General features: G+C 45.3%; 1 protein-coding gene across 2 annotated transcripts in view; it reads left to right on the top strand.

Annotated features, from left to right (window-relative positions):
- Positions 1-13,197, top strand: part of CDYL2 (chromodomain Y like 2) — a 159,784-nt gene that overhangs the window by 127,065 nt on the left and 19,522 nt on the right. For both annotated transcript variants that reach the window (XM_029608159.1, XM_029608158.1), the window contains exon 5: positions 11,365-11,575. In XM_029608159.1, coding sequence (XP_029464019.1) covers positions 11,365-11,575 — 211 coding nt within the window. The remainder of the gene's footprint in view (positions 1-11,364; positions 11,576-13,197) is intronic.

The following is a 13,197-nucleotide window of genomic DNA, read 5'->3' as shown; positions in this document are numbered from 1 at the left end:
CTATCTGTTCTGCACGTCAAATTTCCGAGCTGCAGGCATTGTCTTGCCAAGAACCATTCTTTCGAGTGACTCCAGGGGCAATACAGCTGCGTACTGTCCTTCCTTCTTGCCTAAAGTGGTTTCAGAATTTCACTTGAATCAGTCCATTTCCTTGCCATCTCTGGATAAGGAAAGAAATGCAGAGGAATATCGCCTGTTACTCCCCTTGAATGTCAAGAGACATGTCATGAGGTATCTGGAGGTTTCTAAATCTTTCCGGAAGACGGATCACCTGTTTGTCCTTCATGGTGGAGGTAAACAGGGCGAGCCAACTTTGTGGGCTACAATAGCTCGCTGGATTAAAGGAGGTAGTCACGGCTGCGTGTGTGACCACTGAAAAACCATTGCCTTGTCAGGTTAGGGCTTATTCCACTAGGGCTCAGGCAGTGTCATGGGCGGAGGTTAGATTGTTGTCTCCCTTCGATATTTGCCGAGCTGCGATGTGGTCTTCCTTACACACCTTTTCCATGTATTATAATCTGGATGCAGCCTTTGCACGTGTGATTTTGTCTGGACTTTGAGCCGCCTCCCATCCTGTTAGAGAGTAGCTTGGGTATATCCCACTGATCCTGAGTCCATCTGTCTACATGCTAGGAAAGGAGAAATTACTACTTATCTGATAATTTCATTTTCGTTAGTGTAGGCAGATGGGCTCAGCTTCCCGCCCTTGGCTGCCTAATGATTCTGTTAATGGTCCTCCTGTGTGGCCACGTGTTCCGGGGATTACTGGTAAATGTTCATCCAGTCCCTAGATTGGAGTACATACATTCATTGCCTGAGTTCAGTGTTTCCTGTTAGTTGAGTACAGTAATGGTTGTCTGTTTTTAATCATTTTTTGCTATTCTGCCCACAGATGGCTTTTGAAGAGAATACTGGCAGGCTGAAGTCACTGCAGGAGTGTATATACTGTGATGTCAGTTTGCTCTGTCTCCATCTGCTGACAGAGGTGCATAATCCACTGGCCCTGAGGCCATCTGTCTACACTAAGGAAAACAAAATTATCAGGTAAGTAGTAATTTCTTCATAGAAGGGGGATGGAAGAGGAAACCTAGACCCCATGGATTAATGCTTTCTATTGGGTGGGGGGAGGGGGCTTCACATTTGGGGGGGGGTCTTTGCTTGTGCCGGGGGGGGGGGGGTTACTGCCACTAAGAGGAGGGGTTTGTGAAGGAGGTGGGGCATCACTACGTGGTTTAGGCTTTTTCTTTTTACTTTTGGGTCCAATGCCACCTCTACAGGCGGTGGGGGAAGGGCAGCCAGGGGTCTGAAAAGATCCCTGGAGGAGCATTTTCTCAGGTTTGGGGGAGGGGTAAGTTTAAATCTTACAGCTCCTGTGATAAAATAACTACCATATATACTCATGTATGTCAATCTTATGTATGAGATGTGGGCATTTTGGGGCCCCAAAACCAAGATTTATCTGTCACCCATAGATAAGTCAAGGGTAAATCCCTTCCTCCCTCCCCCCATGGCTGCCCTCCCTGTTTAATCCCTCCCTCCCCCCATGGCTGCCCTCCCCCTTCGATCCCTCCCTCCCCCCATGGCTGCCCTCCCCCTTCGATCCCTCCCTCCCCACATGGCAGCCCTCCTTGTTCAATCCCTCCCTCACTTCCCCCATGGTTGCCCTCCCTGTTCAATCCCTCCTTCCCTCCCAACACCCCAAGATGCACCAAAAGTCCCTGGTGGTCCAGCAGGGGGTCCTGGGAGCAATCTCCCGTTCCCAGGCCATTTGCTGCTACCAATCAAATTGGCGCCTGCGGCCCTTTGCCCTTACCATGTGATAGGGGCTACCGGTGCCATTGGCCAGCCCCTGTCACATGGTAGGAGCAATGGACAGCCTCTTCTATGTGACAGGGGCCAGCCAAAGGCACTGGTAGCCCCTGTCACATGGTAAGGACAAAGAGCCACCGGTGCCATTTTGATTTCTGGCAGTTGACGGTCTGGGAGCGGGAGATTGCTCCCGGGCCCCTCGCTGGACCACCAGGGACTTTCGGTACGTCTTGGGGGGGTTGGGAGGGAGGGATGGATTGAACAGGGAAAGTAGCCATGGAGGGAGGGAGGGATTTACTGGCAGCTGGTTGCTCCCGGGCCCCTCGCTGGACCACCAGGGACTTTCGGTGCGTCTTGGGGGGGTTGGGAGGGAGGGATGGATTGAACAGGGAAAGTAGCCATGGAGGGAGGGAGGGATTTACTGGCAGCCGATAGCCCGGGAGCAGGAGGTTGCTCCCGGGCCCCCAGCTGGACCACCACAGACGATCGGTGAGTTTTGGGGGGGTTTGAGGGTGGGGGGGGCTATCTGTAATATATGTGTATAAGTTGAGTCAGCTTTTTTGTGACTTTTCTGGCATACATTTCTCAACTTACACACGAGTATATACAATATACCTCCTTCAAATGCGATAGAAAAAAAATCATTCCCATTATTTTAAGTCAGACACATTATTTTGTTAGCAAAGGATTAGGTATGCATGAGCTGCTTTGCATGGATTTGCAAAATTCATGCATGCAAGTACCATGCAAAGCAGCTCATTATAACAAGGGCAGATTTCAAGTGTGGCATACAATGTTCAACGCCCTTTGTACCATATTGTTGCTTAGTAAATCTGGGTCTGGTACTGTCTTCTCCTAGGATTGCTTGATTGACCAAATGCATCAGTTCTGCTGGCATTATGTGAATAGGAGCTTTTCTATTATAATTTATGTGCTACTTTTTTGTCTCATATATATGTCTTTTTGTTCTTTATGTTTTTATTGAATTTTAAATCATATACATGAATTTAAATCCAAAGGAAAGATGCACAAAACCATATAGCATTATTTTAAAACAAAAAATATCACAAAGGAAACATATATATGTATATTTATACATGTACTTCTCAAGCACCTACAAGAAGAGCAATAACTCGAAAAAGAAAAAAATGACAACAGATTTACAGTCCATAATTAAACTTATTCTATAATCCACCAATTACCAGTTTTATCTAAAAGGAATGTCTCCAAATGAGAAGGGTCTAGAAAAATAAACGTATTTCTTTGATAAACCACTACACATTTGCAAGGAAACTTTAAAAGAAATGCAGCCCCTAGTTCAATTACCCGTTGTTGAAGTTGGAGGAATAATTTCGTCCTAGTTTGGGTTCCTTTGCTATATCAGGGAATATCTGTATCCTCTGACCCCAGAAAAGATTCTCTTTATGCTTGAAGTATTGCTGAAATATCAAGTCCTTATCTGCCTCAGAGACAAAGGAAATGAACAAAGTAGCCCTAGTTGGTATATCATCTTGTTGAAGAACTAAAGAAAAGTCAGAGCTATCAATAGGGGCAAGAACATCACAAGCACCATCTTCTGAACTAGGTTATCTTTTTCCTGTCGAGAATATAATAACATCTGGATAGATCAAAGTTCTTATCTCTAGAAAATTGCAACATTTCAACAAAATATTTCTGAAATGACTCCAACCAGGAAATCAAGAGTGTTTTGGAAAAATTCAGTAATCGAATGTTTTTGATCCTTGGTTTATTTTGTAATAATTCATAGTTATTATGGAAACTTAAACTATCCTTAATATTAGCCGCTACAGTGGATTGCAGTGTAATGATTACACCAGAGGATGATGTAACTTTCAATTCCAACCACACAATTCTAGCATCTAGGTCAGACAATTCAGATGTAACCCCGATGGTGAAGGAACATAAACAAGAAACAGTTTGTGCTATGGAAACCTCAGTTCTAGAGACTACTTTCCAAATGTCTCTTAAGTGATATATCAACAGGTTCAGGTTCAGGTGTTCCAAAACAAATGTTCGATCATCTTGTGGGAAAAGTACAGCTTCTGGAACCAGTTAACAGCAGGAGTACCTTGAGTGGATAGTAAATTGATTGTATCAACATCTATAGGTGATCATGCCACTGGGAAAATCTCACCCTTTGAGAAACAGTTACCTTCATGGGCTCCCGGTGGCTGGGGCCCTATATCACCTCCATGTGGATCCATAGCCCTTCTGTCTTCAAAAGACTGTGGTAATGGAAGTGGATAGCGCTCTCCCAGGCTGAGAGAAGTTTCAAACACTTGCATTGAGGGTTTCTAAATGGATCAAATGAGCATGCATAAGTCCTCTTGCTGGAGTAGACGTTGTTATAGATGATGCCATAACCTTCTTTCCCATACATTGGGGAATGAGAGAGAGAGCAAAATGATACCCTAGACGCTTTGGCCCGCTCTCTTTTCAAAGCCCCAGCGCTCAAATGACGTTAGCATTCAGATGATGTCAGCACTACCGGCGTCCTGGCGAAGATCTCCCCAAGTAGGCCTTGAAGAGGACACGGGCATCAGGCACAGCTCCCCCAGACGCAGCCACAGTGCGCTGGTTTTTCAAGGCCCCAGCACTCAGATGACATCAGCACTACCACCATCCTGGCAAAGATCTCATCAGGTGAACCTCGAAGATGGCACAGGATCAAGCATAGCTCTCCCATATATGTTTTTAATATAGGCTATTTATGTTGCATTTGTTTTTGTATTTCTATGTTTTATTATAGATGTTATGATGTGACCCATCTTGGATTGTGAAAAGATGGGAGATAAATCCCTATAAATAAACACAATGAAAAAAATGTTTTAGCCGGCTAACTTCCCTAGCTGGCCAGCAGCTAAATATGATCCTCAATGATTTTTTGGGGTGTTTTGTTTTTTTTTAACAAAATAAAGGTTGCTAGAATAAAAATTTTTTAAATAGGATTATGATTTGGTAATGGGGTATGTTAGAGCACATTTCCATAAACAATCCTGTCTCCACAACTTGTCTAAACTGACTTATTCTATAGTCTCCTTAGTTACATAACAGGAGCTGCACCATGTAGAGAACAGCTTCTATCAACCGCTGGCTTCCTATGTGGTAATTGTAATGGGATTCCTGTTAACAGAAACCACAATCTGAAGTATAATGGAAGTATTGAGGCATTCTAGTGGCATCAGAAGTAGGACTAGGCATGTTTGGCAAAGCAAAATGGCTGACTTTCTTATCTAGTCATAATAGTGTTCCTCCGGGCCATGAGTGCTACAATTGGCATGTTGCATATCTTTTCCTAAGAGACTTGTGCACTATTCCAGTAGTTGTGACAGCTGGGGCTTTTTATTGCCTTTATGATAGGCAAGTCTAGGGAGAGGCCAGAACCCCCTTGCCAGAATTGATAGGCTTGAAAGGATAAAGGTTACTATCAGCATTATGGCTATTGGTTTTTCATCTATTGTACATCTGGGCTAAATCCACTACAAGATTCGTAAAGTAAACCTGAACTTCTGAAGTGCCTGTTGAGCCTGAAAGAGCAAAGGGATGCGCAGGAAGTTCTCAAATGGAGAAATCTTTGTACTTAGCGATGACTTTTCACTGAATCAGCACAAGAATTATCCAAACATGATGTTACATGAGTGTTGAGGACCTCCTGGCTCCCTTTTTCTCATGTCCAGTGTGGTCTTAAAAGCTTACATGCATCATCATTTTGGGCGCATTCTTATTTTGGTCCAACCAAAGGTATTGCAGCCTGCAAAGAATTCAGGGCCCAATATTCAAAGCACATTCTGCGCTATTTAGCCGGATAAGCAGGATATATGTGGTTGCCAAATATGCACCAACGTTCGGCAGCGGCTGCTTAGCCATATAAGCCCCTTATACAGATATTCGGAGTTAGCTGCATAAGTTTATGTCTAAGTTTAGATGCCCGATAGAACAGGCCTCCGCGGACTGCCTCACGGACGGCGCTCCTCTTCGCAGCGGGGTAAGGGCCTCTCCTTCCCCCCCGACGCTGCTGACGACCGAAGCCGCGCCCACCACCGACGTCATCCCTGCGCCCGAGAGGCCTTTAAAGGCCCCATACCTGCCTCGGAGCTCTCCTTCGCCGCGGACTACCTCAAGGACAGCGCTCCTCTTCGCAGTGGGGTAAGGGCCTCTCCTCCCCCCCCCCCCCCCCCGGACGCTGCCGACGACTGAAGCTGCGCCCCCCAGCCTATCGGAGGCCAGGCGCCCACTGCCGACGTCATCACTGCGCCTGAGAGGCCTTTAAAGGCCCCATACCTGCCTCGGCGCTCTCCTTCTTCGCCACGGACTGCCTCACGGACGGCGCTCCTCTTCGCAGCGGGGTAAGGGCCTCTCCTTCCCCCTCCCCCCCAACGCTGCCGATGACCGAAGCTGCGCCCCTCGGCCTATCGGAGGCCAGGCGCCCACCGCCGATGTCATCCCTGTGCCCAAGAGGCCTTTAAAGGCCCCATACCCCCCCGGCGTCGCGCGCCCAAGGAGCCTGCCCCTTGGTGCGCTCCTTCCTGCACCCTTTCGCAGAATCCTCAAGCCTTTCAGACCACTTTGCCTTGCCGACGATCTACTCCCTGACCTCGACCCTTCTCTGCGCACCACTTGCAACCACGAACCATCGGAATCCAATCTATCTGCCTCGGCCCCCAGCAAGAACTGCATCTCCCCCTCAGCAAGTAACATTCAACAGTCACCTTTGTCTGGGAGAGCTCTCCACTGTACCCTTTGCATTGCATTTATCACTAGTATTAATTACAACTTTGCCGCCTAGTTTAGCTAAATTTGTTATCTGAGTTCTTAGTTGCAGTCCTTTTTTACTCCTCCTAATAATAGCTCTGCCATCTGCTGTTTATTACCCTCTGTGTTATGCTGATTCAGGTTTAGCCTCATTTAGCTGTAGTCCTCCGCACTGTTACCTGCAGTACTGCTAATTCTGTTATTCGATTATTTATTTGCTATTCCGTATTCCCTGCAGACCTCTTGTACCTCCCCCATTTATTTTAGCTCCTTTTATTTGAAATGTGTCGCCTGTCCATTCCCATCTTACATCACCCCTCCCTGCGCAAAGGTCACCCAGCTAACCCACACCTTTCCAACTCTCGCAAATCACTAGTGTCCATTATGATTTCACCCCTCACCCAATTTCTAGGCCTAGTTACACTAGCCATCTCCTTATTCAACGTGCAATCCATCCTTAAAAAAGCTCCCATCCTCCATGATCTACTCACAGACTCCAATCCTGATATCTGTGCTATCACGGAGTCCTGGCTAAAGGACTCTGATCACGTCTTCCTTAACCAGCTCCCCCTACAAACCTACGACATCTTCTCCATCCCGAGACCTAAAAAAAGAGGTGGAGGTTTACTCTTAGCCGCCAGAAAACACCTTAACCTCCCACCCCCCCTAGATTACAAACTGGGCTATTTAAATCTAACTCTCTGCAGGTCTGCCTCATTTATGCCCCCTCAGGCCTACTCGAACATGACCCTTCCCCCATCATCGAATATCTTGCAGACAATCTCAAACCCAACACCCCTGCCATTATACTCGGAGACTTCAATCTCCATGTGGATGTCCGCCCTGTCACACCTGCATGGGAAATCCTCCTTGACACCCTCAAGGCCTTGGGATTCAGACAGCTTATCTCTGTGCCCACCCACAAAGCAGGTCACACCCTTGACCTCCTCTTTGTTAACTCCCACATCACAGCACCCACCACCCCTGTAGTCACCCCCATCCCCTGGTTCGACCACTTCATCATTAACGCCCACCTCACCACTAATACCCTCTTGCCAGCTTCACTAACACATAGTAAGACAATCTCCTTCCGCAAACCCTGTTCCTCAGAGGACCTTACACTAGCTCTTAACAAAGTAACCAAGAACCTTGACCTCACCAATCCAGATGCTGCCCTACACTCCTGGAATACCATCACCACCACTGCAGCCGATGAAATCTGCCCCATAGTCGATAAAGAAATACCCCTGTCGCGAACAGATAGAAAACCCTGGTACACCATTGAACTAAAAAAGATAAAACAGGACCTCAGATCCAAAGAACGCACCTGGCGTAGACAACCCTCCCCCTCACACAAAACAGCTTACAAACATACACTACACACCTACCGTCAAGCCACTCTCCAAGCCAAACAAGATTTCTACTCAGCTAAAATTCATGATTATCAATTCAAGGCAAATGCTCTTTTCTCTTATGTTGCGGATCTCACAAAGACCACCCCTTCCTCCTCCCACGAAGAAAATGCCAAAGATAAATGTGAAGAACTAGCAAAGTACTTCCTGAACAAAATCACCAATATTCTCCTTCGCTTCCCCACCAATTCCTCCCCCACCTCTCAGCGCCCAAATTACAACGGAGTCAACATTGGGTCTCTCGAGCTCACATCAACCTTGGAGATTGAATCCATCCTGAAAAAGATGAAACCAGCTACACACATATCAGACACTATCCCCTCAAAAACACTCCTCTCTATCCCTACTGCCATTGCAAAACCCATAGCTGACATAGTTAATTGCTCCCTGACTTTCGGTAAAGTCCCAGACTCCCTTAAACTTGCTGTCGTCAAGCCCCTTCTCAAAAAACCCACCCTTGACCCCAACAATCCAGAAAATTACCGGCCTATATCCAACCTGCCTTTCATCTCCAAAATCCTTGAAAAGGTAGTCAACACGCAACTCACTGACTTCCTTGAAGACCACAATATCCGACACCCAGCACAATTTGGTTTCCGTAAAGGTCGCAACACTGAAAATCTCTTGCTAGCAATGACAGACACCATCCGCATAGGCTTGGACCAAGGCAAATCGTTTTTACTTGTCCTCCTAGACATATCGGCAGTCTTTGATATGGTCAACCACCAAATCCTCATTTCCCGTCTGGCAGAGATAGGCATCTCCGACACTGCTCTATCATGGTTTTCATCCTATCTCTCCCACAGAGAATACGTAGTAAAATTGATAAATCTGAATCCTCACACATTCCCCTTACACAAGGTGTCCCCCAAGGATCCTCTCTATCATCCACCCTATTCAATATTTATCTTTTACCACTCTGCCACCTACTCTCTGACCTAGGCCTGAAATTTTTCCTGTATGCAGATATGTGCAAATCCTTATCCCTATTCAAAAAACCCTCATGGAATCCCTGCAATTCTGGGAATCCTGCCTTGTTTCTATCAATTCCCTACTATCTAACCTCCACCTTGCACTAAATGCATCTAAAACAGAAATCCTCATCATCTCTAATCAACCGGAATACACATCTGAATCCATCCCCCCATCACTCTGCCTCAGCCCCTACCCCACTGCACTCCGTAAGAGACCTAGGCGTCTTACTAGATCAACACCTAAATTTTAAACCCTACATCAAGTCTCTTCTAAAGGGGGGCTTCTACAAACTCCATGTCCTTAAAAAACTTAAGCCCCTCCTCCACACCCATGATTTCCGCATGGTTCTGCAAACGACCATACTATCTAAACTGGACTACTGCAACTCCCTTCTCTTAGGCCTTCCGTCATCAACTATTAAACCCTTGCAAATTCTGCAGAACTCGATGGCGAGAATCATAACCAACACCCGCAAAAGGGACCACATCACCCCTATACTAAAGGATCTGCACTGGCTTCAATACAAAACCCTCACTATCCTTCACAACATGCTTTACAAAGACAACCCTTCCTGGCTTGAAGAACTGCCTCGTTTTCGGTCTTCTAACCACCCCTACCAGAACCTCCCTTGCAGACACCCTTCACACCCCATCCCTCAAAACTGCACATCTTACCCTCACCAGAGAAAGAGCTTTCTCCATTGCTGGCCCCACCCTCTGGAACTCCCTTCCCACCAATCTACGTCTTGAAACATCCCTACGCAATTTTTAAAAAGGCATCAAGACTTGGCTTTTCAAACAGGCCTACCCAGATACTAACCAAATCTAGACAATGCCCACCCTGCCCCGCAGAACCCGCCTTACATTACTTGATGTATATAGCTAGTCCAACCCTTTTATGCAATCCTCCCATGATGTAAATGTTAGTAAGTTCCTATAGTTATTCTTGGTTTCCTATCTACTTCCTCCTCTTAACTTAGTTTTTCAGCATCCTACTCTGAGTCTTTTGTTCCCTGCCCACCTCTTCTCCCCCTTCTCACCTGCTCCCCTCGCCCCACCCCTGTTTAATTGTAAATTTTCTTTCTTTGAGTTAACTGTAAACCGGCGTGATGTGTTCTACGAATGTTGGTATAGTAAAAGTTCATAAATAAATAAATTAAATAAATAAATAAATCCAGTGGAGTGCATGTTTATTCAGCGGTTTTGCCGTGCCACTGAATATACATCATAAATTAGCCGGACTACTTCTAACCGGCTAAGTTATTTACACAGCCAGCTTTCAATATGTTTTCTGCAGCACCATTACAACTGCTAGAATCTACATTCTCAGAAAAATTAAATTTTGAGGCACAAGAAGCTATGGGTCAGATTTCAAAACTTACGCACGGGCATAGATTTGTGCACGCAACCCGGCACGCACAAATCTACGTCCGATTTTATAACATGTGCACGCAGCTGCGCGCGTGTAATAAAATCCGGGATTGGTGCACGCGAGGGGGTGCACACTTGTGCACCTTGCTCACATAGAGCCCTAGGGGAGCCCCGATGGCTTTCCCTGTTCCCTCCGAGGCCGCTCTGATTTCAGAGCGGCCTCGGAGGGAACTTTCCTTCCGCCCTCCCCCCCCCCTACCTTCTCCTCCCTTTCCCTACCTAACCCGCCCCCCAGCCCTACCTAAACCCCCCACCGAACCTTTGTCTTGTAAGTTGCGCCTGCCTCCGGGCAGGCGTAGGTTGCACGCACCGGCCGACAGCCAGCCCACGATCCCGGGCACAGTGGCAAATGGCCGCTGTGCCTGGAGGCTCCGGCCCTGCCCCCGGACCGCCCCGCCCATGCTCCGCCCCTTTTTTCAAGCCCCGGGACATACATGCGTCCCGGGGCTTGTGCACGTCACCGGGCCTATGCAGGAGTTACGTGCATAACCCTTTGAAAATCCACCCCTATTTATAAATTAAATTGGGAAAGTCTCCTAGTGGGAATTTTCATGCTTATGTGTTGGTCCATCCTAGTATTAGATGTCATACCTTGTGGAGGTGGAAGATTGAGGGTGGGGAGGGCTGTGAACCTCTCTCTCTTCCACAAAGGACATTTCCTTATTTTCAGCGCAGTTCTCCTTTGCAAATTAAATGTTGTCTTTGAAGAAACTGACATAAGGAAATCACTACATGACTTATGAATAGTCATAAACAAATACAAAACAGATATCTTAAAAGAGTGTGCATTTACAAATATATCAATGTGAAACGGACTTATAAATAAAAAAAAGATAGCATGTATATTATTTGGCAACATGTAAAATTGTGATGCCAATAAAGTTATCTGAATCTGATGTCATGCACTAAAAGATATTCTAAGTTCAAATTCAGTTACTATTAATGGATTCCTTGTTTTCTTTTAGGGACTTTGTAAAGGCTTTCATTCAATTTAAAAAGCCAATTGTGGTTGCCATCAATGGCCCTGCTCTTGGCTTGGGAGCATCTATTTTGCCTCTATGTGACATCGTGTGGGCAAGTGAAAAGGCCTGGTTCCAGACGCCCTATGCAACCATCCGACTTACACCAGCCGGCTGCTCGTCGTACACATTTCCCCAGATACTGGGTGTAGCTCTGGTAAGGTTTCTAGCTCTAAAATTTATCGACAGCTGCTCTTAGCACCGATTCCTCAAGGTTAGAAATACTTCAAAGTAATTGCGCACGATAACATTTTAGCATTTATTTTGAGCCTTAACAGATAAGCAGCAAGAAGAAACCTTGTAGAACTGTGAGATTCTCTCCAAGTCAAACCCAATAATGAAAGACAAGTGTGGTGCCTTCATCCTGTTCTGCCAGCAAATGCCAGTAGCTACAGAGTTAAGAAATAGAGAGCTGCACAGTGCTGTGTTAAATTGTTTAAAATAAAAACATGAGTTAAGGAGCTAGACTGTTTTTGATGTGGTGGTGTGGACTGGGCATAGTGTTCTTCTTAGCAGCAACCTGATACCTATGCTCAGCTTCATGCAAATTCGGAGGAGGGGGAATCGGCAAGATTTCCCATGGCAGGCAAAACTGATTGTGAAGCTGTTAATTTCACCTTCCTCTGAATCACCATTGTGAAGCTTGCTACCTACCAGCTACTGGTTCTTTAAGGTTGAAGAAGAGACTCAAATGGTATGATTCCAGGAGTTTAAGATCTAAGGGGAAATCCCTATTACAAAATCTACCTGTAAAAAGCTTCTGTCAGACTAAATTATTAAAGAGATATTTTGGTGGAGGCGTTCCAACTTTGTGGCATGAGCTCCCTCTTGAACTGAGGGAGGAATTGGATTTGAAAAAATTTAGAAGATGTTAAAAACATGGTTTATGGCCCAGTTTTCTAACCACTTTTTGTAATAGGTGGGTATGAGAATGATGGGTGATGTATGGATCCTGGGGGTTTTTTTATTTTATTTTTTTTAATTGTTTTATTTTAAATTGTATTTTCTTGTTTTGATATGTGATGTATTTTATATTGTGATATGTATTGCCGCTGTACATTGCTTTGGGCAATTTCTTTTAATTAGTGAAATGATTTATAAGTACAATTAAATAAATAAATAAACAAATAATCTGTTCTTGCTATAAAAGGCAAAATGGTGGTGATAAAAAAAAAATGCTACTGAAAAATTCTAATAAAAATGTTTGACAAGAAGAACATTGTAAAAACATAAGAAGTGACATAGTAGGTCAGACCCAGGGTCCATAGTGCCTAGCATCCTGTCTCCAGCAGTGGCAATTCGGATCTCTAGGAAGAACCTGGCAGATCCCAAAGGGTGGAACCATTTCTCATTTCCTTTTTCCAGAGATAAGTGGTGACTTTCCTTAAGTTATTGTTTATGGACTTTTCTTTCAGGAACTTGTCCAAACCCTTTTTAAGCTCAGCACGTCCTCCAGCAACAGTTTAATTGTACACTGAATGAAAAAAATATATTTTCTCCAATTTATCTTAAATCTGTCACCTGCTAATAGGACTAAGGACATTCCATGAAACTGTCTGAAACAGTAAATAACCATTCCCTATTTATCTGTTCTACCTCTGTCTCAGTTATCTCTTCTCCAGCCTTAAGAGCTGTTTAGTCTCTTTTCATCAGGGAACTGTTCCACTTCTTTATCATTTTTGTTGGCCTTCACTGTACCTTTTCTAGTTCTGCTATATCTTTTTGTGATGAGGGGACCAGAACTGCACACAATACTCAAAGTGTGGCCACATCAATCTC

The sequence above is a fragment of the Rhinatrema bivittatum genome, chromosome 7 (genome assembly GCF_901001135.1).
Source record: "Rhinatrema bivittatum chromosome 7, aRhiBiv1.1, whole genome shotgun sequence".
Taxonomy (NCBI): Eukaryota; Metazoa; Chordata; class Amphibia; order Gymnophiona; family Rhinatrematidae; genus Rhinatrema; species Rhinatrema bivittatum.
The sequence above is the reverse complement of the archived record's forward strand: the minus strand, read 5'-3'. Positions and strand labels throughout refer to the sequence as shown.